The sequence below is a fragment of the Thunnus maccoyii genome, chromosome 16 (genome assembly GCF_910596095.1).
Source record: "Thunnus maccoyii chromosome 16, fThuMac1.1, whole genome shotgun sequence".
Classification (NCBI taxonomy): domain Eukaryota; kingdom Metazoa; phylum Chordata; class Actinopteri; order Scombriformes; family Scombridae; genus Thunnus; species Thunnus maccoyii.
The window spans coordinates 7855313-7882288 of record NC_056548.1 but is presented as its reverse complement, the minus strand read 5'-3'; the positions used below and the strand labels follow the sequence as shown (position 1 = coordinate 7882288).

The following is a 26976-nucleotide window of genomic DNA, read 5'->3' as shown; positions in this document are numbered from 1 at the left end:
ATGCAGAACTTTAACTCTTTAGGGAACATTTTTATTATATTACAGCTTTTTTTGTTGTTGTATTGTTACTTCTTATCACTAATGAGGCCAAACTACTGCAAAAAAAAAGTCACCTATTCTCACTCAGTTTAGTCAAAACAAATTTACATGTTATTTTTTCTATATATATTATATATTTTTTCTGTAAATTGTGCCCTGTTGTTTCAATGAATAAGTGGTGAAACTCAGCTATCAACAATATTTTTGTTTGAGCCAGTGATGGAAGAAGTACTCAGATCCTTTACTGGAGTAAAAGTACAAATACAGCAATGTAAAAATACTCCATTACAAGTAAAAGTCCTGCATGAAAAATCCTACTTAAGTAAAAGTACATAAATATCAGCAGCAAAATGTAGTTAAAGTATTGCAGTGAAAGTAGTGGTTTGGGCCCTCTGACTGATATATTATTATATGAAATAATTAGATTACTAATACTGAAGCATCAGTGTTTAAGTTTAGTCAAGTGGTTCCCAACCAAGGGGTCAAGGCCCCGCCAAAGGGTCTCCGGATAAATGTGAGGGGTCGTGAGATGATTAGTGGGAGAGGAAAGAAGAAAAAAACAAGTTATGTAAGACGTCAAAAACCAAAAAGGTTGGAAACCACTGGTTACATCTTTAACAATGTGTTGTATTTTAAAAGCTATTTATATTATCCATTGTGTCAAATCTACATCTGAAAAGTAACTAAAGCTGTCAAATAAATGTAGTGGAGTAGAAAGTATCAAAGACCCCTAAACTGACACAAATTGCAGAAAGTGTATGAAACCCATGGCCAAAATAGTCATATATTATGTCATTGTGTTACTTGGATGGGGTTATAGTAACAATAAATTATTCTCCTTTTTGCTGGGAATCCCCTGGAACCCCCTCAAGGACCCCTGGGGGTCCCTGGAGTAGAAAATACAATATTTCCCTCTGAAATATAGTGGAGTGTAAGTATGAAGTAGCATAAATGGAAATACTCAAGTAAAGTACAACTACCTCACATTAAACTCGAATACAGTACTTGAGTAAATGTACTCGGTTACTCTCCAGCTCGGTGGGCAGGACTGTACAGTAACCATTCCCGGTGAGGAGCAGCGCAGCTCAGAGCGGACCGGACCGCCGCAGGAAAGACGCATCCAGCAGCTCAGGTTAGCTGGCTAACTTGCTGCTAGCCAAATTTTTAAAAAGCTTAAAATGTTTCCTCTCCGCGCTTTGCAAACTGAACGGGATGGTCGCAGAGTCGAGGGATTGTGCCATGACATTACAGCGCCGTGTTGTTGATGTTTCCCAGCCTTGAGTTATGCTCTCGCGAAAGAAAAGTAAAAACGAAGCGTCGAAACCAGCCGAGGTACACGGGAAATATGTGAAGAAGGAAACGTCGCCGCTCCTGAGAAGTAAGCGCAACAAGTAGTTAGCCTGGTGGCTACAGTTAGCCTCAGCTAGCATAGTAACAAATGTTAACTTAAAGGGGCAAAAAAGTAGTTACTTAACAGTAATCAACATGCTGGGGTGAATGTGTTGAAACATTTTGTGAGACTGTTGTGTCTCATAAGCTTGTAATCACCTGTTTAATCGCTGTTTTGTAGCTTCACCGTAACCAAACAAGTTGCTAACCTGGTAGTCTGATGCTAACTGAATGTTATGCTACATTAACGTCAGCTGCAATGTCTAATGTTTAACTTCTGAGATAACGGTAACCACCCCGAAATTTAGTAATTATACTGAATTACTTGATTAAATACATATTGGGGTGATATTAGTTTTATTTGTAACTGTTTTCAGAAGCTATACTCAGTGTAGTGGTTAACTGAAAAGTCAGATTTGATGCTACAGAGCTGACGTCTGTCCATTGAATGAGTGTTGTCATCTGTTCTGGACTCACTGAATTGATGTTAAACAAACTGTTAGTAAGGAAAACTGCATTTTTCTAAATAACTGACATATAATTTGCCGTATATCCTTATAGCTGTTGTTACTGTTAGTTAAAATATTGCAGGAATGGTGGAAGAAGTGCTCATAGCAATTACTTTAAGGACACGTTCTCAATTTCTGTCCAGAACCAACAGTCAGGAGCCCAAATGACCATTGAAACATGTTTTTCTTGCTGTAATCATTCCTCCTGTTCATACTGGCCATTAGAAGATCCCTTCATAATGTACTTAAAATGTAAATTATGGGGGAAAAAATCCACAGTCCTCATCCTCTGCAAAAATGTATATAAAAGTTTTTCTAACATGAAGCTTCAGACATCCAAATTAATCAAATCAAGTAGATATCTGTCAATGTCTTTTTAGTGTCAAAGTCCCTCTTTTTGTCACTACTACCGCAGCTCAACAGGAAAACACTGTCTGAGGAAAAACAAAGAGGAAATTTAATGCTAAAAAAGACTGTAAATGTGGCAGATATCCACTTGAAATGACTAACTCAGACTGCTGAAGTCTCATATAAGCTTCAGATAAACTTTTAAATACATTTTTGCACAAAATGACTGTGTGGACGCACTGTGGAGTTTGGCCCCCATCACTTATATTGAAAGCACATTTGAAGGAGATCTTTTAATAGTCAGTATGAACAGGAGGAACGATTACAGCGAGGAAAACCTCTTTCAGTGTTCATATGTTTGGAGACAGACCTGAAAGATTGTGAACCCATCCTTCAAGTAAAAGTATGAAAGTGTTTTGTCAGCAAAATGAACTTAAATATCAAAAGCACTCATTATGAAGACTGTATTATTGTTATTATCAATGTATTAAAGTGTTATGTGTGTCATGTTTTAAGAGTGTAATTGGTTAAAGTGCAGCTAATTTTAACTACTTTACTGTAGAGCTGCAACGATTAGTTGATTAATTGATTATTTTGATAATCGTTTTGAGTAATTTTTAAGGAAAAATGCCTAAATTCTCTTGTTCCAGCTTCTTAAATGTGAATATTTTCTGGTGTCTTTAGTCTTGTATGATAGTAAACTGAATATCTTTGAGTTGTGGACTCATTTTGGATTGCCTCTTGGGCTTTGGGAAACAATAATCAATGTTTTCTGACATTTCAAAGATCAAACGACTAATTGAGTAATTGAGAAAATAATTGACAGATTAGTCTAATGAAAATTATAATTAGTTGCAGCCCTATTTTACTGCATACACTATTCAGTAGTTAAATCAACACAATAACAATAGTTAGATTTAATTATATGATTATTAATTTTGTATGTAAAACATTTTTCTGCAGAGTAACTATAGCTGTTAAAGGTACACTATGCAGGATTTGTTGGTTGATGTTTGTAAACAAACAGCCTTCAAAGTTGGCCCCTCCTCCCCGGCTCGACCAGAGCGAGCTCAGAGCACAGACAGAGAGAGAGAGAGAGAGCAGCAGTGATCGAACAAGCTAGACTGTGAATGAATAGAGCAAGCGGCACGGAGCAAGTTATCTCATGACCCTTCTCACATAGAGCAGGTCAAGACCGTAGTCTTTGATTTACAGCGACCCAACATACCCCCATGAACAAGCACTTGGCGATGGGGGCAAGGAAAAACTCCCCTTTTAATAGAAAGAAACCTCAAACAGAACCGGGCTCTAGGTGGCCGGCCATCTGCCTTGACCGGTTGGGTTGAGAGAGAGAGAGCGGAGACGGAGACAGCGATGTAACCTGGTCGTTATTCTACGAGTCCAGACCTCACACCTCTGCGTGCTGTTATTGGCTGGGGGCTACACACCCACTGCCCAAAGGTTGACGCCCAAATAGCATCCCGAACACAGAAAAATACTAATAAAATAATAAAACACAGGCAGAAAGCAGAGTCTCAGCAGATACATACACCGCCACACACTTCTAGTGGGTCATAAGTGATGATTGAGAGCGATTATTTTTGTATGAGTCTATATGTTGTTGTTTTTTTTAGGAAAATCCTGCATAGTATACCTTTTTAAATATGGTGGAGTGAAAAGTACAATATTTCCCCGAGGATTGTAGTGGAGCATAAGTAAAAAGTAGCATAAAATGGAAATAAACAAAGTACAAGTACCTCCAAAAGTATCTCCAAATTGTACATGAATACAGTACTTGACCTGTTGATGCTACTCATGTATTGTTGTGTTGAGTCAGTGACAGTTGTTGACACTTACACCGTTCACCTGGTTGCAGATCTTATGCCCTCATTCATCCGCCATGGACCCACTATTCCCAGACGCACAGAGGTCCCTCTCCCAGAGATGGGGCCCTCTTCCTACCCTGTGGCCCCCAGCCGGGAGCCTGTGGTGTCCCGCAACAAGAGCTTCCTCCGTACCCCTGTGCAGAGGCCCCCTCATGAGGTGGCCCGCAGAGAGAGCCACCGCATGTCAGCACCTCCATACCTGCCTCGCAGTCTGGGAGACCAGCCCCACGAGTATGGAGGCTCCTCACAGTCCTTCCTCACAGACGTGAGCCCCATGTCTGAGAACGGAGACGCTGGCCGGTATTATTACCCCTCTGAACCTTACTATGACAACCAGCAGCAGCGCCAGCCCAGGAGGGTCCCAGAACGCTTTCCTGAGGACTATAGATACTATGAGCACAATGAACACAACTTCCAAAGACTTCCACGACAGCACACTCCCCCGGCTCCAAGTAGACCCCCTTCAGGTAAACATGGAATGTGTTTTTGCTTTTTATTCTTTTAATCTGCAACTATTTTGGTAATTAATTGTTTTAGTCATTTTTTTAAGCAGAAATGCCAAATATTTGTTGGTTGCACCTTCTCAGATTTGATGATTTGAAGCTTTTCTGTGTCATACGTGATAGTAAACTGAATATCTTTGGATGTTTGACAGTTGATCAGACAACACATGACAGTTGAAGACATTTTTCACTATTTTCTTTTTTCATTTTATAGACAAAACGATAAATTGAGGAAAATAAATGGCAGGTTAATCGATTATGAAAATAATCCTGTAGCAGCCTTGTATTGGTCAGAAATATCTTCTATATAAGATATTAAGCAAGTGTTTCTGACATGAACATGGAAGAGAAAAAGAGTACAAAATGTGACACAGGATAGAAGTTGCAGGCTGTAGTTGCACACATGAGTTTGGAAAATATATGGCAGGGAGTTGTAGTCTGTTGAGGGTCTATAACTCATCTTTTTATGGCTTTTTGTCAAAAAAAATTCGAGGTATGAAAGTGAAGCAGTGATGTTTGAAATCACACCGGCAAGTCTACAACTTCTTAGATTTGTCTTTGACTTTTTTTTTAAGGAAAACATTGTCAACGTTTGGGTCCATAAATAACGTTGCGGTTAAACTAAAGTAGCTATACTAATATATGACTTCTGTTTTGAAACGACAAAGTAATATGGATTAGTTTTGGAGCGCTCACAGGGACTCTGAAAGGAAGTCAGGCCTCTGGTTTTCACTGAGCAGCACAAAAGACTGATTTTATTTCAGTCCTGCAGAGGAATTAAATATTTTCACGTTGTGCTCTACTGTAAACATCACTGTGACTCGAGTGTGTAATTTTCACGAGATTAAAAGTTTAGGGGAGGTCACAGGAATTTAGAGAACCTTTTATTTAGTGGCTGACTTGTCAATGTCACGCATATGGTTTAGTATGATGTCAGGCCTGCCTATCAGGTATCAGGCGTCTTGTTTGGGCTGAAGTTAAACAAGCATTACGGGCTATGCATTTTCACCTCTCTGTTTGCTGAATCTTTCTGCCAGCAAACTAGCAATTTAGCAGACCGCCCCCAGTCAAATGTCTCGGCCTCAGACTGCTCACTACTATGAATCATCTGTACTGCGTTTTGTATGCTCACATAGCAAACGTAAGGCTAATGCACGGAGTTGTAATCAGAGATGTTTTGAAGGAGTCATCCACCTAAACTTGTCTGACGGCCCCTTTGTTTTTGTTTTTTTTAACCAGCATTACGTTTGCGCTGTAAAAAATGTAATTTTCACAAAAATAGTTTTAAAATATTCTAACATATGTGTTTGTGTACTTCTTATATTTATTTAAAACAAATCTGGCAATTTATTAGTGTTTATTTTGAATGGGAAAAAATTAGAGCTGCAACGATTAATCAATCTACAGAAAATAACTTTGGCAAATATATTTATAATCAAATAAGTGTTTAAATCATTTTTCAAGCAAAAATGCAAAACATTTCTGTTTCCAGCTTCTCAAATGTGATGATTTGCTGTTTTTCTGTGACTTGAATATCTTAAAAAGTTGTGGGCTGTTAGTCAGACAAAACAAACAAATAGAAGACGTCACTGAGGCCTGTAAGAAATTGTTTTCACTATTTTTTTTTTTTAACATTTCATAGAAAATAATCATTAGTTGCAGCCCAAGGAAAAAACACAAACACTGTGTAGTTTATTTTCTTTTCTTTTTCTTTTTTTTATTAACCCCACATAATTATTCTGAGCATGCGTGACACATGATTAGCAGCTCATTTGTTGTCTTTCCATTTTCCGTTGACTTTCTATAAACAGAAGCATCATCTGAGCTCTGGTCCCAGCAAAAGTTCCCCCGTTTCAGTAAACTGATGGTAACAGCATATTCTCCCAGTAGAAAATCCTGTTTAACCTCTTTAACTTCTTTAAAACTATGAGCAGTATCTCTATATGAATTTATTGTCAATAATCGGTGTTTGATTAATGTTTTTTGTCGTCACAAAGTTACACACTTTTGTTTCCTTGTAACTGCTGAATCACCAGTTGTAAACTAGTCTTGATTGTATCCAGTGAAATTCCTGTGATGCATTGAGCTTTAGGTCTGCAGTGAGTATGGCGGGCTGCCATATTTCTAAAGGAAAGGGCAGAGATGATGATGATGATGATGAGGTGGTGGTGGTGGTGGTGGTGGAAGAGGAGGAGGAGGAGGAGGAGGAGTAGTGAATTTCTGCGGAGCGCTCGCACATTCCGTCCCTTCACTCACCAGCTGGCAAAGAGCTCCAGCGCTCTGTTGCTGTCACTCTCGTGCAGAATTTATCAGATTGAAGCCGCCATTTTGCTGAGATTCTTCATTCCCTGCACATTCTCGTGTGCTTTCAGCCCTTTCTGGGTCCCTCCAGGCTCACTCATTCTGACTCATGATAGTTCTCACTCCTCCGCCTAATTTGTCCACACAGCTGTTGGCAAAAATTCCTCGCTGACATTATTTCACCAATAAAAGCACAGAACCTGTTGAACGGACCGGCTCTGCTGTCTGCTCTTACTGCAGTGTTTGGGAGTTCAGCGGTTTGTCATCGTCCAGTGAAAGCTCTTCTTGTGTGTGCAGAGATTTCTCTACCTTCCTGTCTGAACGTAACAACACTCCCATTTCCTACCATTCATCACACGATGTCGGTCAGAATAAGATGCTCCGTCACAATGGTCACGGAGTTGTAGGGGATTAGGAAACTCTGTCCACAATCACTGCAACACTTAAAACTGCATCAGTCATGTTTTAAGTGGTGATTCATTGCATTCCTCTCTTATCCTGTTGTATGCACAGTTGCCAAATCAGAATGACCTTTTTAAATGCTGTACATTCCTCTCCTTTAAATGACAGTTTCCCACACATGATGTTTTTAAGAGTTCTCCCAAAATATTTTTTCTTTCCCGGAGGCTCTATTTTCTGGCAGCTGCTCGGCTGTATGTTTGGTCAGACATCTCTCTCTCTCCCTCTAGGTTTCTAAAAAGAAATGTTTGTTTTCCTCAGGCATAGGTCGAATACAGGCCAAGTCTTTGGGGAACCTCTCTAGTCTGACGGGAGAGGACCTCCCTCTTCCGGCCGGCTGGACCGTCGACTGGACCATCCGTGGCAGGAAGTACTACATCGACCACAACACTAACACTACACACTGGAGCCACCCTCTAGAGAGGGAAGGGCTCCCTCCAGGCTGGGAGAAGGTGGAGTCGGCTGAGTTCGGGGTCTACTACGTGGATCACATCAACAAGAGGGCACAGTATCGTCACCCTTGTGCTCCAAGGTATGTCGTTAGTGTGAAAAATAAAAGTATCCTGTGTGAATTTTTTATTATTTTTTCAATCCCTCACTTTAAGACCTGAATGCTACATTTTGTGTAAATAGTAAATATGATATCGGTCTGTTTCAGTGTGCCTCGCTACGATCAGCCCCCTCCGTTACCACCTCCTGTGACCTATCAGCCGCGTCCTGCAGAGAGGAACCAGCCGGTGCTGGTGCCAGCTAACCCGTACCACACCGCCGAGATCCCAGACTGGCTGCAGGTGTACGCCCGCGCCCCCCTCAAGTGAGTAGTAGTATTTTCGATTATTTTCTAGAAAATGGCGAAGAATACCAGTTGCAATCTACAGAAGGCAAAGGTGACGTCTTCAACTTTCTTGTTTTGTCCGACCAACAGTCCTAAACCCAGAAATATTCAGTTTACTATCATAAAAGACAAGAAAGAGCAGCAAATCCTCATATTTGAGAGGCTGGAACTAGGAAAGGTTTGGCAGTTATGCTTAAAGGATAAAGCTGGTGATTTTCTGTATTTTTCTTATTGTCAACAAATCTCATGCGCAGAGCCAAACCAACAATGAAGTGATCCGACAATACCTACAAGCATTGTGTGTTTATACAAAACATGATTGCTGTTATTAGTCTTTGGAGCCGTTTCTAAACAAACTAACGGGACAGTGCAACAGTAGTTCAGTAGTTTTTGATCAACAACGGAGGTCTACCGCACAGAGGAATATGATATATCAGACTTACACAATACTTTCAAGGATCAGTTGATCGTTGGTTTGGCTCTGCACGAGATCGGTTGACAAGAAGAATAATATAGAAAATCACCACCTCAATTACTCCTTCTCTCCTTTTATTGGCACTTGCTACCTTTTTATGTCATTAACACCACCCAGTGTTTATATGCTGTACCGCCCTCGGAAACCAGCAGGAATTTGTATTGTATTGTGTTTTTGGCGTGTGTGAGCGTTTGCACATTAGAACATGTTATACAAATAAGCAAAGACCCACTCATCAAATAAATACAATGAATCTCTTCCCTTTTACATCAGGTATGACCACATCTTGAAGTGGGAGTTGTTCCAGCTGGCAGACCTGGACACGTACCAGGGCATGCTGAAGCTGCTGTTCATGAAGGAGCTGGAACACATCGTCAAATCCTACGAAGCGTACCGGCAGGCGCTGCTGTCCGAGGTGGAGGCTCGCAAACAGCGGCAGCAGTGGTACGCCCAGCAGCCCAACAAGAACTTCATAGGGAACATGTGATGTGTGTGTGTGTGTGTGTGTGTGTGTGTGTGTGAGCGCAGCAGGGACTCCATCGCTGCCACACCTCTCTGAGGTTCCCACAGTTTGGGAGCGGTCAGGGTTTCCTTTTGAAATCATGATTGACTCTTAATTGCCTCTTTACCAAACACATCTGTGCCTTCGCTTAATCCAAATATATCAGCCAGGAAGTCAAGACGCACATTGGCGGTGGGGGGGGCTCCTCAGGGGGCCCCCCCTTTTTTCCCCCCCATGTGACACTCAATGTATGAATGACTGTGTGACTGAAAAAAAAAAACAAAAAAAAAAAACTCCAATGAAGAAAAAGAACCTATAATGTGCTACATCTGGGGAGACTGCTTGTGGTGCCATTTACAGCCACTGCCCTGAGAGCTGAATTGCTGTATGGATTTTTTGTTTTAAAGACTGAGGAGTACAGTCTGAAAAACTCTGGATATTTGTTCAAAAACATCCTGAGATTGTGCCTTTTTTTTTTTTTTTTTTTTTTTAATAACATAAAACGCAGCATTTCTACAATGTCAGCTCATATCGCGTATACAAACCAGCTACTCCGTCGTTTTTTCCTCTGGGAGAAAAAGACAGGCAGCTTCTTCTAATTTGTTTCCGTATTAAAATACTTTTTGCCTTTTTGCTTTGTTACCCTCATAAACTGAAACCACACTTTTTTTACATTAAACAAAAAGTGTGCATTGTTCCTTTTTTTTTTTTTTTTTTTAATGACATATCCTTTATAAGACAATCCACCAAAACTTTGACAGATATTTAAGTTTTGATATGAAACACGTCTTTATTTAAAGACCTTGTCGGATGAAGCATCACATTTGATGCAGTGGTTTGAGCATCTCTCGGCTCTTGGCATTACTGTAAGTCAGGAATATTCTTGTGTGTGTTTATAATGAAACATAAATAAGCTACTGGAACTTTTTAAAAAACACTTCAAGAAGACATTAAGTTTGCCAAACAAGTGCAATTCAACTTCTTGTTTCATTCTTTCTGGATATTTCTAGCCTCGGTAATGCCTTATTTTTATGAACTGACACGTCTTTTCTGTGATTAAAATTGAAGTGCAGATTCTTGGAAGCTTATTCTAGTGATCACCGATCAATCACACACTTTTAAGATACTCAGAAATGTCTTTAAGCCATAGGTTTTTGTCTAGTCGAGGCTGGTGCTAGTTTTCTACAACTATTTGTCACTCATGGTAGGAAATATAAATAGTTTATGACACTATTACCTTTTAAAGTTACGTTCAGGTCACCTCATAAACTACCAGGAATTATATTTACAGCAAGAATAAGAAATACAAGTGTTTGATTGAACTTGTATGTGATTTCTGAACGTCCTAAAAAGAGCGTTTGATCGGTGGACAGTAGAGTAGGTTTTTTTTTTAAGAACCTCAGCTTTTTTGTTTCATGAGTCCTCCTCAATGCAAGAAGGTCTCAATTGCATCTTTTTTCAGAATGGTTTCACCAGTTTGTACATACCTAATTTTTGTGGATTGCAAATACAGGACATAAGCAATAAAGTCTGCAGTGAAGAAAAAAAAAACACAACCCTTTGAAACTACAGTTGTTGCCTCTTTGCTACACTTTCACATACACAGATTTCTTTAACAGACAAGTTTTGCAATGTAAAATAATTGAATACAGCCCTGGTATTGAGCATAATAAACTACTCAAGTCTGGTTTTCATTAATTTGGTCCAACTTTATTAGTTATTATTTCTTTGTAACTGAAATTTTGCAATGCGTGTGCTGAAACGTTAGCAGTGTTGACTTGGAAGAGGCTGATTCATTTGACCTGTCAGGACACTGAGGCTCCCACGATATCCGGAGTTGATTTATGTGTGGATGAGGGCGGCTTTAGGAATGAGTAGTTAAACCCAAGAATAATATGTTATTTTCTTTCTTTTTTAGCACATAAAGTCTTTGAATTAATAGTCAATTCGGAGTTTAAATGCAACACGATGTAAACAAATGCTACTCTGTTGACTTATGAATGGACAAAACGCTTGAAACAGTCATGAAAAAATGTGATTTTTTTAAAACCTCACGCTAGATGGTTCTTTGTGTGGAGGCCTCACTCATGTTGATTATACACTGTGGAAGACTGGAGAAGCCACTCTGCTGCAGTGCCTTTAAATTTTCAACCCTTGAGGTCAAACCTCAGTATAAACTTGCTAAATATGCATGACAGTGTTCCTGTACTGTCGGTGAGCAGATACACACGGGGGACGAGGGGGGGAGGAGGGTGGGGGAGAAAAAAAAGAACATTTCTGACGCTGCAGCTGTATGTGATGCAAACATTTTTTACAGTGCTATGATTCAGGGTTATTCAATGAGCTTAAAAACAATAGCAACCACAGTTATACAAACGTACAGTAACAGTCTACGAAGCCAAAGTGTTCAAACACCAAAAAAAAAAAAAAGTGCTGTCACCATTACAAGCCTTTTGTTTTTTAACGAATGCAAAGCTGTTTTTGGGGAACACAAAAGTCTGGCCGGTCCTCTTTCAACCATGCAACTTTTTTTTTGTTGTTGTTTTTTGTTGGTTTTTTTTTTTGGTTTTTTTTGTTCACAGATGATTCAACTTAAGTGTGTGAAGATGATGAAAGAGATCTGGAATGAGGATCCTTTTCCAAAACAGGCCAGTCGCCCCGCCTAATAACATCTAGCTTTGATTCCTCGGTGGCCACAGAATAGCTACATTCCACGGATTTGCTCGAACATTCAGTGAGGAACACAACAATGGTTTCAGCTGCCACCTCTACATCACAATGGAAACCAAACACACTCTTTTCCCTTCAGCCTCAAACGCCAAACACATATAGAGTATCACTGTGACGCTGCCTAATTACAAAACTGCAAGCAAAGACTATAAAGTGAGAGATAATGTCAGCTATGTTGTGTAAACTTTAAACCATTGTGTGTGTGTGTGTGTTGTTTTTTTTTTGTTTTTTTGTCTCTTATTTGACAGAACATGCCAGCACAAAGCTATTTCCTGATCCACAAGTCTGTCAAAAGTAACACCAACCTCCGAAACAAAACGAAAATACCGTATACAACTCATGAATGTGCCATCGTAGCCGGGCTGCGAGTAGATGTGAAATCATCTTAACATGTTATGGCACGATACCACTTTGTCACAACTATTAAAACTCAAATTTTTTTTAAAAGGTATACCTGGTTTTTTAGAGCTTAAAGATGACAGACATTAACAATTTACCATGCTGATGACGCTTGTAACGCTTCATTACTTAACATACAGTACATATTTTGGCTTTCAAACATTGTGTAGATATTGTTTTTTTTATATAAACAGCACTAAACTTCAAAGAACGGAACAATTAGTCACAAATGGGGATTTCACAGATTTGGCTATACTTTGAAAACTGTTGTCAAAATCGTGACAAATGATGGGGGGAAAAAAAACAACAAAAAAAAACTCGTCTGGTATGAAAATCAACAGCCGACTGGAGGTTGGATATGCTGAGGCCTCCTCCGGCAGAGCGCCTACAGTGTCTGTACAGCAGGTGTTAATTTGATTTCACAGACAAAAAGTGAGAGATGATGATGATGATTCAAAAGGCATCCATCGCTTGAAAGCAGGCGCCCACTGAGAAGATGCTCTGGCGTTGCCTATACATGAACATTACACAGTCCCTTATTAGATTTTAAAGTAGTGAATGTACCGGTGGGCCGCCCCAGCCAATACCAAGATAAAAGAGTGCCTGATAGGTGAGGATGATCCTCCCCTCCTCCAGTCCATTACCAGGAAGTCCCTGCTGTGGTTTGTCTGTGATCTGATCAGTCCCTCTTCCTGTCTTGCTCCTCCGCAACGTCCTCCATCTGCGGCCCCGGGAAGGCGTGGTGGTACAGGTGCCTGTGATTGGCCGCTACATTATACAGCTTGTAGAGAGCCTGCGGAACGAGAGGCGAACCACGGTGGTTACAGGAAGAAGAATTTTCACTCGTCAAAAAAATCACTTGAGGAAAAAAATGTCATGGCAGGGATACAACGGAGCAATTTTGGGAGCGATGCGGATGGGTAACGGTGATAAAAACAGGCAGCAAAGTCACATTAGCATCTACAGGTTCATGTTTTTATGGAAGTATAAATTTTAGAGCCTGTCCGTGCTCTCCAAAAAAGTTGCTCTTTGTATTCCTGCCTTTGTGAATATTCCCACTTGGATTGCTCCACTTACCTCATTTGTGCTCCCCTGAAGAGGCAGAGGAAGGAAAAATACATATTGTGAGCACAAACATACAGACAGGACATAACAAGTGAGGCAATAAGAGAAGATTCTTCAATAACAATGTCATGTTGTTGTAAAGGATCTGGGTTTAATTTGTCTGCCACTGATTTAAAGGAGACTGTTGCCATCTAGTGGTTTAAACATATCACATACAGGATGTTACTGATACTGTATGTATGTACCTGAGAGAACAGTATTTATTATTATCCATCTTTAATTATTCCAATTATCAATTAATTGTTTAAGTAAAGATTCAGTGGTTCACTGATTCAGTGATACTGAATATGTTTTGGTTTTGTACTGTTGGTCAGACAATACAAGCCATAAATAAGTAAACTGTAGGAATTAATAATATGATTTTTCTGTGATTTTTATAGACCAAACAATTAAAATCCTCTTTGCCATAATCATAAACCTTGATTTCTTCATTTAATGTAGAATTTGTGAGCAGTTTTTCATTTCTCTTTATCCTACATATACAGAATTTGTTTATTTTGTCATGCTACACTGTTGCATTCATTTATAGTATCTACAGACTACAGAGCTGAAAACACGAGTCAGTTAGTTAATCGTTTAAGTCATTTATCAAGCAAAATGTCAAAGTTTCACCTGTTTCAGCTTCTCAAATGTGAGGAGTGTGTTGTTTTTGTTTTTTTTTAATAATTGTAAAGTGAAAACATTTGTGTTTTGGACTGTTGGTTGGACAAAAGAAGCAACTTGAAGACGACACGATTTGCTCTAGAAATGTGATGGACATGTACTGCTTTCTTGTGACAATATAAATATACAAAAGGACAAATTGACTAACTGAAATGGTCCATAAATTAATCAGTAATGAAAATAATAGTTCATTGCAGCCCTACATCTAGGAAAGATTACTGTGTGCTTTTCTCCAGTCTACTTAAGATCATTGAAGGGTTTTTATTTGGTTCAAAGAGTCCAAACCAGACGTTTGACCGTTTATGACCAATTTAGGCGTCTTTTTATCGGCTGACATTTCACACCAGAGCTGATTTTAAAGTTCTCCTTCTGAACTACAAACCCCCTAACAGACAGACACCGTCTTGTTTATCTGATACTAAACCATATACAATATCCCAGTACATCCTCCATATACAGTATCCCAGTACATCCTCCATATACAGTATCCCAGTACATCCTCTGTATACAATATCCCAGTACATCCTCCATATACAGTATCCCAGTACATCCTCCATATATACAATATCCCAGTACATCCTCCATATACGGTATCCCAGTACATCCTCTATATACAGTATCCCAGTACATCCTCTGTATACAATATCCCAGTACATCCTCTATATACAGTATCCCAGTACATCCTCTATATACAGTATCCCAGTACATCCTCTATATACAGTATCCCAGTACATCCTCCATATATACAGTATCCTAGTACATCCTCTATATACAGTATCCCAGTACATCCTCCATATACAGTATCCTAGTACATCCTCTATATATAGTATCCCAGTACATCCTCCATATACAGTATCCTAGTACATCCTCTGTATACAATATCCCAGTACATCCTCCATATACTGTATCCCAGTACATCCTCCATATACAGTATCCTAGTACATCCTCTGTATACAGTATCCCAGTACATCCTCTATATACAGTATCCTAGTACATCCTCTGTATACAGTACAGTATACATGTTGTGCAAACATGCATTATGTAATTTAATCTATATTTGTGTCTATCCAAGTTTGGTTTGGACCTGTCTATATATATTTTCCATGTGGGTGTGCACATATAAAATGCAGTGTGCAGACACTCTTGCTGTCAATTTTGCATTATTAATAAACTGAACTTGAACTTAAGCACTGATTCAAATATTGATAAAGTTAAACAGCCAGATTTGTTTCGAAACTTAACTAATGATCATGTTTTCATTGACCTACCTGGTCCCACAGTGCACCAGCCACCTGGTCGATGACAGCGCCCAGTTCCCGGTATTCCCCAGAGTACCGGATGTAGGCCCAGGTGCAGAGAGTGATCAGTGCCAGACCGAGGATCATGTTACACAAGCTGGCAATGATGTCCACGCCCACAAAGCCTGTGATGCCCGCGGCCACGTACATGACAAAGATGACCACGAACAGGGTGGCCGGCGTGCGGGCAGCGTGGAAAATGTTCTTGGAGTCATTGTGCTTGATGTACTGGACAAACACCTCGTCGATTTCTCCCTCCAGCTGTTGCAGGTAGCGGCGGCTGAACTCCTCGCCTCCCATCTTCTTCACGCCCCGGAAAACCTGCAGAGCCTCTTCTCTGATGACGCTGTGTCGGGCCTGCAGCTCGCTGGGGGCCAGGAAGGGCCGATCACCCCCGCAGACCTGCAGACAGAGGAGAGTTTAAATGTAAAGGATCACACAGCTGGTGAAACTTTCCCCCGTGTTTCCCCTTTGTGTTTGCACCCACCTCCTCCATTTTCTTGTTGTACAGATCCTTCGCAGCTGCAACTGCTGCCAAATTATTCGCCTCTGCTGTGGCCTGAGGAGAAGCACATGGAGACATAGTGTTAATTTGTTTTAGATTATATAAGATAAGATATGAAAAACTAAATTAAAGTGTCACAGCAGCAGAAGCACAGGAACAGATGCATTGATAAGAAAACTTTTTTAAAAATGACATGAACTATATTCAACTGAAACACGAAAAAATGTAAGTAAAAGGTGTTAAATATTATATATACCAACATAAATAGCAACTATAAAGAGAGAGGGAGACAAAAGTGGTCACCAATTAAGTGAGAAAGGAAAGAAAGTTGCAATAAAATATACAGAAGCAGATAGCATTATGAACTAATAGTCAGTAATATGGATACACTATCTTAACCCCTTAACATCCACCCTTTTTATAGAATTTTCGCCTATTTAGCATACCCAAATGGAAAAGCTCATAACACAAGAACTGTAAGGCCATGGTACAGGTATTAGGCTTCATGTGACAAGTGACATCTTCTAGTTTCTGGAAATGTGCTTGTTTAGCATGTGGCTAAAACACAAACAAAACTACATCGGTTCAAATAAGGCTCAAACAAGTGTTTTTGGTCCTCGTCTATAATGAGTCATATTTGAATAACAATAATTAGGACATGCTTTATGCCAGAACTATGCCGAACACCATATACCTTCTACATCTTGTCAACCTGTATAATATTCCAGACCTCTAGGCCTAACCTTATGGGAGCTAGGGAGTTTTTAGTTTGTGGTGTCACTGGTGTCCCCGAACCTCTCCAATCATCTCAAATTGGCCTAATTGTGCCAATTGCTTTTACTGCATGATGCTACCGCTTAAAACTGGCTTAAGCAGGTCGCCAGCGACTCGGTGGATTTTAAAAGGTTAAACACAATGCTCTAAACACAGTAAGAGAAATGTACCTGTAGCATGGATTTTGGATGAGGCAGCTCCTCACCTTGGTAGATTTTGATGTATGCCTGAAATCACCAGAGGAATAACAAAAATCTGAATAAATAAAATAATATGCTCGATTTGGACTATTGCTTAAACATACAACAACAGTTACTGATATACATATAAAGAGTTTTAATTACAAAAGATAAAATATCTCAGAATAGTCAATATTACAAGAAAATGCACAGTGTTGTCTTGTGCGTGTCATAGTCCTGTGTCTGACCTTGAAGTACTCCAACAGGCCTCTGCAGGTGATTTTGCTGCCGTTGATCTCCTTCACGTCGATGTTGCGAGGACTCAGCAGCCAGGGGACCAGAACCTTCAGGTTGTTTATGAACTCGCCGTCGATCTCTAGATGAGGAGGAGAGGCAGCGGCTGGTGAGTATTTACAACAATATGTGCAGGAATTCAACAGTGTTTGCTCAGTTTTACTCTGATCTGGTGGTTTGCAGAGGAAGAGAAAAAAAAAAGGTGGGAAAGATCAGCACTAAGATCATCAAACAGCTTGTTTCCCCCGAGATCTGGTTCTCAAAAACTCCAGTCAGTGAAACCACCTGGTCATGCACAATTCATAAAAACCTTCCTCTGTCATTCAAAGAACAAAGAACATCAGGTACTATACTGAAGTACAAATGTATGGTACTTGTACCTCACTTCAGTATTTCCATTTTATGCTACTTTATATAAATCTAGAAACAATTCTGAGGGTAAATATTGCACTTTTTTAACCACAACATTTATCTGACAGACATAGTTAGCAGTTACTTTACAAATTAAGAATTTGCATACAAAACATACTATGATTTTATAAAATGTGATGTATTATAAAGGATTAAACTACCAAACAGTATATAAGATTAAAATTAGCTCAATTGCAAAACTACAAAAGTGAAAAGTCTTCTTACACATGAAAACACTTACAGGAGTAGTTTTACTTCTGATTTAAGTGAATTTTGCCAATTATTCTTACTTAAGTTACATTTACTTGTCATTGAGTATTTTTATAGTGTAGTATTGCTACTTTTACTCAAGTAAATGATCTTGTTTCTTTTTCCAACACTGTATTTATACCTATTTTACCTGTAGAATCCATACAGTATTGTTTAAAATCTGTAGATAAACAGTATGTTTATCCTTCTTATAGTAATAATGTGTTATATATGTTATCAGTACAACTGGTCAGGTTTCAAAAAAGAAACATACGGTTTACTTAAAGTTACTTACATTTCTTTTTATGTGTAATGCATTACTTATGAATAAAGTAGTATTTTAGGTAGTACAATTGTGCACCACTTATGCTCATTGTATACAGTATAGTACTGCCTAAATCCTTTTCCCTCAATTACCTAATTAAAAGATTTTCACTGATTTTACATTGTTAATGTTTACTGTAACACATAAGAGCAGCCAATCAAATCAATTTGTTGTATTTATGAAAGTATTTTTCCTAAATGTTTTTCTGAATGAACTCACTTGAGGTCAGAAAATGTTGGACTAGAAAACACTGCGACTCTGTGCTGAAACAGTCACATGTTGTGCTGTGAGACAGAGGAAGTTTACCTTTAATCCTTCCATCAAAGTGTGGGTTGGTGGCCACTTTGAGGCCGGGGTGAGGCATCAGGAAACAGGAGATGTTAGTGAAGCAGGAGTGGATGTGTTTACGCACGTTCTGCAGCTCTTCATGCTGGTTCTCTGAGATCTACGACACAAACACGACCGCAGGAATCACGTTTTAGATGTGCTTCAGTTTGGTTCAACTACACTCATGTGGATCTGTAAAGCTATTGCTATTAAAAACTGTACGTTATCCATGAAACATTCAGCACAGTAAAAACACACACCTTGAGTCTCTTCTCAAGGAACTTCATGCCTCCGTCCTGTCCGTACGGAAACTCGTAAGGAAAACTCCAGTCTCGAATAAGGAAAATCATGGACTAGGAAAGAAATGTGCCGTGTCACTCTCATTCTTAACATCATGCTCATATTTGCAAATAATTTACAGCATTTGTTTTAGTTGTTTGAGTATTCAACAACTGTTCACTTTCAAACCCTTTTCAGTGATTATCAGAAGTTTCCATTACTCATTAAATTATCTTACGTAACAATCTTCCATTCAACATTTCAAGCTGCTTGAAAAAAAAATACCAAGAATTATTTAGAAAATGTATTTTGCTGATATTTGTATGCAATCAGCACACTGTTGCAGATCCAGCAAGTGAAACTGATATCTGTTACCTGGAAAGGTTTGAGGAACGTCTCCTCCATCGCTAATCTGCCGTACTCAGTGAAAAGCTGAAATAAAATGGACAAGAACATAAAAACTGTAAGAAAATTATGTGAAATGCTGAGTAAATAGCACAATCATTTAAAAAAAAATCAAAGATCAACATCTAATTAAAAAAAAAAAAAGTTTTGTATATTCTAGGTCACTTTAGGAAAAGTCAGGCTAACAGAACGTTTAGGTTTTGGGTGTTTTTAATGCTCTCAAATGTAAAAATGAGTCTAAGACATATATGGCCAAATACTACAATACATTTTTTGCTTAAAATAGGTTTCAAATCTTGATCTTGTTCTTTAAAAACTGTATTATGCATTTAGGAAATGTTGTGAGTTACCTGCAAGTGCTGAAGGTCGTCTTCTTGTACATTCTGTGAGATGTTGTAAACCTGAAAAAAGGCAAAAATATACAGAATAGTTACTTCAAAGCAGCTCCAAGTGGAAGGAAATTGCACAGTAAAAGAACAAAAAACGATATTATGGAGTGATTTAATGATCAAAAATGGCAAAAAATGCCTATTCTTATAAGCCTACATACTGCATATGTTCCTAATTTATATTCATACATAAATATGCATAGTGTTTACTGAAGTGAAGCTGGGTCAGATGCGTCAAAGTCATTGTACCTGCATTGAGGTTATCATGGTGCTCAGAGCGAACACAGTGGCTGAATCCCTCAACGTCGACTGGCTGTCGAACGTTCCCTGTGTGTCCATGAGCAAGACGGCAACCTGCGTAACGAGACGGATGAAGTCATTGACCTGCGCTGAAAGGTAATCTGTACTGTATGTTTCTCATGCCTCATGTGAGGTGTAACGTAGTGAGTGAAGGACAAGACGAGCACGTGGAACATGCAGTACAGGAGTGGAAAATGAGCTCATGAGTTGGCTTTGAATGTAGTTTAAGAGATCTGGAATAATGGAAAAATGGTTATTGAATTTTAAAAATAATATAGACAAAGTGAGATTAAATCTAAACACCAGAGACACTCATTTGTTTTGAGATTAGAGATTTTTGTCTGACACAGGTATAAAAGAAGTTACGTGTCTATATGAAACGGCATAAAAAAGGGATCTTCTAATGGTCAGTATGAACAAGAGGAATGATTACAGCAAGAAAAACCTGTTTCAATGCTCATATGGATACATGACTATTGTTTTAAGACGGACTTGAAAAATTGTGGACCCGTCCTTTAACTGGCCAAACTGGCCAACTCCTGAGTGTGAAAGTGTGTATCTATACTAACTGTTGCAAAAATAAAGAAACTACAGAGGGTAGAAGTTCAAAGCAAAGAGGAAAAGGAAAGAGAGTTGTGTATCATATTGAGTTATGTCACATTGTGCCTCATTGTATTCAATAGTCTACTTGACATTAATACACAGACTCCACCTTTGTTCCATCTGGCTTGTCCACCAGGAAGACCTCACTCCAGATCTGGATCCCTGTAGTCTCCCTCTCTGAGCCCCCCCTCCAGGAGAAGCCGGTCAGAGGCTCGTCTGAATGCCCGAGCCAGTCTTCAGATGCCTGAGCACCGTGAGATCAGACGGGTTAGTTCATAGTTGGAAGTTCTTTCCTCACTACAGCAAAAGGGTCTAAAACCTGAAGTTACATCTTATTTGCCATTCCCATTTTTTCTCTGATTTCCTATCTTCATTTAAAGGACCTAAAGGTGGCCAGAAGGTTGTCGGTTCAATCCCCAGACCAGCAGGATAAATCCGGGTGGGGAAAAGTGAAAAAGCAGCACTTGACCCTCATTACCAGCACTGAGGTGTCCTTAACCTCAGCTGCTCTAGTGAAGCTGCTCAGTGCCCAGCAGATCAGACTGTTGTGGTTGTACTGGGCGGCTTCCAGGTGTGAATGTGTGTAACTGTGTGAATGTGAAAGTCATCAGAGCGTTCCTGCAAAAGAGAGGCCTCCTCTCAGTGAAACTTTCCTGAATAAATAAGGGATTTAAAAAAAAAAAAGGAAATTCATTGCTGCCTCCTGTCAGAGCTGCCACCACTGGAAATGTGATTAGTCTGGGTTTAAATGTCCAGCGATGAGCTTAATAAGAGACTTTTCCATCGTCACATTTTCTGGAGAAAAAGCTGATTATCTTTTCAATGAAAGTAAAATATCAGCAAAAGGTCAGATATTGGCAGCTTTAGCGGAAGAATGCAAGTTCTGCTTTTGGTCAAACTCCAATATGCAAAAACTCTGCAAATTCTTTAAAACATGCAGCCTTCACTAAAAAAGCTTTTACCCTTGAACAGCAAGAAAACAACTTACGTCACACTAACAGACCCAAAAATCTCAACTCCATCTCTGCACGGACACTTACATGGTTGTACATGTAGCGCAGCATAAAGTCCATGAGGAAGGACTTGCCCTTGCGGAAAGCTCCGGCCACAGAGATGGCCACCACCTCTCGGTCTCTGACCTCCTCCGCCAGCAGGATGCGACTCAGCGCCGCCTCGTCCAGCTCGAAGGTGTGGTCGTCTTTGACCAGCAGCACCTGGATGGGCCGGGCTCGTCCGTCCGGCTCCTCCTCCTCTGAGCTCCAGTCGTAGACATTTTTATCACTGAGGGACCCTGTGGGAGAAGTCAGAGGAGAAAGGAGATTAAAGTAATGTATCAGTGCTCTGGAGAAACTTAACTAATCATAATTATGAATCTTTGATATAAGAATGAGTTAAATTAGCATGTTGATATGTTTTCTACATCACTACTTGTAATTATAAGTGAAAAGTCAACTAATATGTTATTATATGAGCGAGCAAAAAGCCAGAAGTACTTCATAGTGAGGAGAAAACTGGTCCATTAAGCCAAGAAACAGGAAAGACAAGTCCATGATTACTTCCTGTTGGCCTCAGATCAATAGCTTCGCCTGAGAGCTTGTTAATACTAATAATGAATCATGCTCTGCTATCCATCCCATCTGTCTGCATCCAATGAGATCATGTGCATTCAGAGCTTTTTCCGGAGCTTTTCCAGGCAGTGACTCAGTGTGTTTCCAATCTCTGCTGTCTCATGTAGAGACTGTGCAAGCTGCATGACCGTCCTGATACAGAGACCGGAGGCTTTTTTAGCTCTTAAATCCCTTTCTTGTAATGTACGCTTTATGCTAGTGATTCTCAAAGTGGGGTCTTTGAGGGGTTTCCTAGGGGTCCCAGGAACTATAATTTCATCCATAAGTAACACAATGACAGTAGGTTTCATGCACTTTCTGTAATAAAACATCTAAAAGCATAAAATCTCATCAGATGGGGGTCTAATTTGTGTCAGTTTAGGGAAAAAGTTTGGGAACCACTGATTTATGCTACAACAAACTTGGTACAGGCGGTGGCACAGAGTAGGAAAAGAAAGAAAATCCTCAAGCAACAACACTCACTCTGATCTGTGTGGCTGCGATGGTGATTTTGAGAATGAAATTGTAAATTAAGCATGCTTCTAAGTCTCATAAATGCACTGTGACACATTAAAGAGTAGCAGGCACATTTTTTTTTAGGGAGGGGGGGGGGGGGCTTGTTCAAAGATTAATGAAGGGTGCCAAGAATGCACGGTGAATAATTTAAGGAGGAATCAGCCAAGGTTTCCTCCTCACAAGCCTGAAGAAGACTGTCTGACTTCACCTCTTCTCCTGCAAAGGCCTCAGCCGAGCCCAGTTAACCTGATCATGTTGCTGTCCTTAAAACAGCCGAAGACGTCAGAAGCACCGTATGCTTAAAGTGGGTCAGTCCAGATAAACTCTCTAATGACAAACAGCAGCATTTCTCCTCCTTTTTTCCCCCCTACACTCCTGATTCAATCCTTTTTTTCCCTCCTCCCTTGCAAGCCTGCATTAAAAGTTAACATGGACCACAGAGTGATGTCAGTGACAATTAGGATGCTTGTTATCATCATAATCACTGTGGTAGAGGTGATAATGATCACAGCAATAACGATTAGGATAAAGATGATGGTCATGAGGATGATGACAAGCTATTTACTGATGCAATATTACATAATTTCATGCTAGATGCACCATATAACATCATATGAGGCTCAGTGTGATAAACAGTAAAATCAGAAAGGTTATTTTCAGGCCTTTTGGGGCCTGGACCGCCCCTTAGGGGTATTTCCTGTATGCTGGTTATTTGATATATTATATATTTAATTTTTCCACCACTGATTTTGATAGTAAAGCATAATTTCTAAAGCAAAAAATGTCTGTTTGCTTATATTTGAATGAACATATGGGCGATTCTCCTGCAGTGACACACAGAGACAAGATGTATTTACCACCAACAGGAACATCACGTAATATCAGCATCAAGATAAACAGACACTGGAGGAAATTTTTGTCGAAACGCAAACAAGCCCTTCATCATGGAGTCTAAAATAAACGTCTAATTGGCCGCACTGATTACACCCTCGCCCCGACAGAAATAAAAAATGTATGTGCGTCAAGGTACCGTGATGTATGTATATTTTTATATATATATATATATGAAATGTTGTACGTACACTCACCCCAGCTGTCTCTGTCTTTACGGTGCTTCGCCATAATACTGTCCTTATGTCCCTCTGTTTGTCTGTTCATGCACGGCCCTAGTCGGTGGTCATGGGTGTCGGGGGTTGGGAGGATGCCCTATCTCCACCAAAACGATGCTCGCATCGCAGGAGGATGATGGAGCTTTTTTATTCCCAGCGCTTTGCAGGGGTCACACATGTCACCAGGGGGCGCTGTTGTCTGTTGTTCACTCCCGGCTGTAGAGGTGGCGGCTTCACAAGAGAGAAAAACATCCTGTGGTTTAGTGTCAATTTTTTTTTTTTGCTAAAATAAACCCAACCGCCTAGTATCGCCCGAGCATTTACGACACGTCTCTTTCATTACACTGAAAATACTTGGATGCGTTACCAGCTGCTGACGGTAGGTGGCGGTAAATACACAGAAATTGGAACGCATGCTGCCTTCACGTACTATCGTAAATATGCGATTTTTAAAGCATAGCTTCACAATTTTTTTTAAAGTCTGTCTTAAAACAACAGTCAGGTGGCCATATTAACACTGAAAGAGGTTTTCCTCGTTGTAATCATCCCTCCTGTTCATACTGGCTATTAAAAGATCCCCTTCAAATGTGCTTTCAGTGTATTTGAAGGGGGACAAAATCCAGTCATTTTGTACAAAAGTGTATTTAAAAGTTCATCTGAAGCTTATGTAAGGCTTCGGCAGTCTAGGTTAGTCATATCAAGTGGATATCTGCTACATTTACAGTCTTTTTAGCTTCAAAATCTCTCTCCCTTGGACAGTGTTTCCCTGTTGAGCTGCAGTAGAAATATAGTAACATAAAGAGGGACTCATTTGGATGGCTGAAGCTTCATATTAGCTTCAGATAAACTCTAAAATACATTTTTGCACAGAAGGAGGACTGTGGATTTTTATCCCCCATCACTTACATTGTAAGTGCATCATGAAGGGATCCTCTAATGGTCAGTATGAACAGGAAGAATGATTACAGCAAGAAAAACCTGTTTCAATGTTCCTTTTTGGTGCCTGACTGTTGCCAACATACTGGTATAGTGGACAGTGGTGGAAGAGCTATTCAGATCCTTTACTAAAGTAAAAGCAGCAATACCACAAAATAAAAATATTATATACAGGTAAAAGTCCTGCATTCAAATTTATAGTTAATAAAATAACTACAAAGAGTATCATTAGCATAATTTACTTAAACATCCTGTCCAACTTTTTTTCTTTTTTTATTTCTTCTTAAATTAAACAAAGTAATCAAAGAGAAGACATCGATGTGGATGCTGTCACATAATGGTCTGGTGGAGGCACACTGGAGCTACATGACATACAAAGCTCAGGCTTCTATTCATTGTACTGGCTTTGTATCAAGATACAAAGTTAAGTACAAGTACCTTAGAAATATATTTAAGTATGGTACTTGAAAGTAAATGTACTTATCACTGAGACTGTGCAAGGCTGAAGTTATTGTGATACTAAATGTAGAGTTTAAAACATAGAACTGCTGCCAGTAATGAATACAAAAAGTGATGTGTACAATATATTACAAAAACTGCCAGATTATTAGTTTGTCCTCGTTTTACTGAATTACTTCTCTCAATTAAAAAAAAAAATCCTTTTGTAATTGTTTTAGGGCTGCAGCTAACGATTATTTTCATTATCGATTAATCTGTTGATTATTTTCTTGATTAATCAATTAGTCATATGAAAAATGAATCAAAAAATGGTCAAAAATGTCGATCACCGCTTCTCTAAGCCCAAGATGTAACCCAAAATGTCATTTTTGTCCCAACCAACCAAAAGAAGTACAGTTTACTATCATAGAGGACTAAAGAAACCAGGAAATATTCATATTTAAGAATCTGGAACCAGAGAGCATTTTTTCTTCTTTTTTCTTACGACTCAAATAAAAAGCAGATTTTGTGGACTTGCATGTGAATGATTAGTTGGAGTAGATTGCTGTGAACTTATAACCTGTAACCTAATTTTCTGTTAGTTATTACTTTTTACTCTTATGTAACCCCCTGTTTGTCTGTTGTCTTGTTTATGAATTAAGAAAAAAAAAATTTATTTTAAATTAAAAACCCGTAGTTTGGTAATATTCATCATTTAAGTAGTTGTTTTTTGTTTTTGTTTTTTACATTATTAGTATTACTTTAAGTGTTGTTGCTGTATTTTCTTTTAAGTATTTTTGAATTTTCCATTTAAGTCTTACTTAACGGTTTGTCTGTGCTCTATTTTACGCGTTTCTTTTCTCTCTTACTGCAAATATATACATAATAGGGCTGGAATATGTACATAGGTTATCTATACAGTGTAAGAAACAGGTGATAAATGTATTTACTTCTGCAAAAAAACCCAACTCAAAACCATTAATCGATTACCAAAATAGTTGCCGATTAATTTTCTGTCGGTCGAATAATCGTTGCAGCTCTAAATTGTATTATTATTATTATTTTATGCTAGAATATGGCTGTGAGACCAGACATTTTGTGGTGTATTAATTTTTATGTCGAGATGTTCGATTTTACGAGGAGCTCCTGAACGCGGCATCAAAATCCTGTAACTGACTCCACAGAGATTAGCAACAGACTGTTGCTTTTTCGGCTGATGTTTTGCTTATAAAATTAGGAACAATACTTGACAATATTCATGTAGCTTACCGTTAATAGTTCACACATGAGTCTGACGCTTCTCTAAAGCTGTCGACAAAAGGGAAATGACATGTCAACGGCAAAACTCAACGCGAGGACTGAACTCGTCGTTGCACTGAAGGAGCGAACAGCAAGAGCCAACTGAAGTTTACTACTGTTTCGTCGATAACAAAGGGGGACGCTTTTCCTTTTTTTGTGCGATTTTTCGACGCCATCGTGCTGCTAAATGCCTCGGGAAGATTTTAAAATGCAACACGTACTCGTCCGCGGTGTCTGTATCGTAAAAGGTAAGCACAAGTTGAAGTTATAAAGCAGGAGAGAGGCTAAGTTAACGTTTGCTTGGTTAGCATTAGTGTTAGCTGCTAAAGCCCCTAACTCGCCCTATTCAGAGTCATGGTAGACCTGGTTCTGGCTATTTGCTGGAGTGACCACAGTGTCCATGCTAACGTTAAACACTAGCTAATGTTATTTTAGTGGTTGTTGCTTTGTTACAAGTTTCGTGACGAGCCTTTAGTGACTTAAAGTTGGTGGCAAGTTTAAGAGAAATGAAATACAGAAGTTGTTGGTGTTGTGTGACAGATGTCAGGATACTCATATCTCCTAAATAAG

The 26976-nt window shown here is 39.3% G+C and overlaps 3 protein-coding genes across 11 annotated transcripts in view; 2 read left to right on the top strand and 1 right to left on the bottom strand.

The window, feature by feature from the left end:
* Positions 1-1027: 1027 nt before the first annotated feature.
* Positions 1028-12188, top strand: sav1 (salvador family WW domain containing protein 1). 3 transcript variants are annotated; one of them, XM_042436884.1, is made up of 6 exons: positions 1032-1417; positions 4162-4638; positions 7696-7966; positions 8093-8248; positions 9018-9265; positions 12172-12188. In XM_042436884.1, exons 1-5 carry the CDS (start codon positions 1324-1326, stop codon positions 9229-9231), a joined length of 1212 nt encoding a protein of 403 aa, XP_042292818.1. In that variant the 5' UTR covers positions 1032-1323; the 3' UTR covers positions 9232-9265; positions 12172-12188. The 3 variants fall into 3 exon arrangements, with proteins under 3 accessions (XP_042292819.1, XP_042292818.1, XP_042292817.1); XM_042436885.1 differs by lacking the exon at positions 12172-12188 and having other exon boundaries at positions 1028-1171; positions 9018-9734; XM_042436883.1 differs by lacking the exon at positions 12172-12188 and having other exon boundaries at positions 9018-9734.
* On the bottom strand, positions 9715-26463 carry atl1 (atlastin GTPase 1). 4 transcript variants are annotated; one of them, XM_042436877.1, is made up of 15 exons: positions 26377-26463; positions 23707-23964; positions 21542-21792; positions 20611-20745; positions 19848-19952; positions 19560-19610; positions 19180-19236; positions 18786-18878; positions 18505-18643; positions 17168-17295; positions 16911-16967; positions 15949-16020; positions 15432-15863; positions 13453-13467; positions 9715-13168 (listed from the first exon to the last, which is right to left on the bottom strand). In XM_042436877.1, exons 2-15 carry the CDS (start codon positions 23780-23782, stop codon positions 13055-13057), a joined length of 1725 nt encoding a protein of 574 aa, XP_042292811.1. In that variant the 5' UTR covers positions 23783-23964; positions 26377-26463; the 3' UTR covers positions 9715-13054. The 4 variants fall into 4 exon arrangements, with proteins under 4 accessions (XP_042292811.1, XP_042292812.1, XP_042292815.1 ...); XM_042436878.1 differs by having other exon boundaries at positions 23713-23964; XM_042436881.1 differs by lacking the exon at positions 13453-13467.
* Positions 26245-26976, top strand: part of map4k5 (mitogen-activated protein kinase kinase kinase kinase 5) — a 31535-nt gene continuing 30803 nt past the window's right edge. For 2 of the 4 annotated variants that reach the window (XM_042436876.1, XM_042436874.1), the window contains exon 1: positions 26245-26654. The gene's annotated coding sequence lies outside the window, so the exon portion shown is untranslated. The remainder of the gene's footprint in view (positions 26655-26976) is intronic. The other 2 variants (XM_042436875.1, XM_042436873.1) reach the window with 1 other exon arrangement.

Coding starts and splice junctions, on each gene's coding strand:
- sav1 (XM_042436884.1), top strand. CDS start 1,324: ATGCTCTCGCGAAAGAAAAGTAAAAACGAAGCGTCGAAACCAGCCGAG. Junction 4,639..7,695: donor TCCAAGTAGACCCCCTTCAG/GTAAACATGGAA, acceptor TGTTTTCCTCAG/GCATAGGTCGAATACAGGCC. Junction 7,967..8,092: donor CGTCACCCTTGTGCTCCAAG/GTATGTCGTTAG, acceptor GGTCTGTTTCAG/TGTGCCTCGCTACGATCAGC.
- atl1 (XM_042436877.1), bottom strand. CDS start 23,782: ATGAACAGACAAACAGAGGGACATAAGGACAGTATTATGGCGAAGCAC. Junction 16,968..17,167: donor GCCTGTTGGAGTACTTCAAG/GTCAGACACAGG, acceptor TGGTGATTTCAG/GCATACATCAAAATCTACCA. Junction 16,021..16,910: donor ATCCAAAATCCATGCTACAG/GTACATTTCTCT, acceptor GCTTCTCCTCAG/GCCACAGCAGAGGCGAATAA.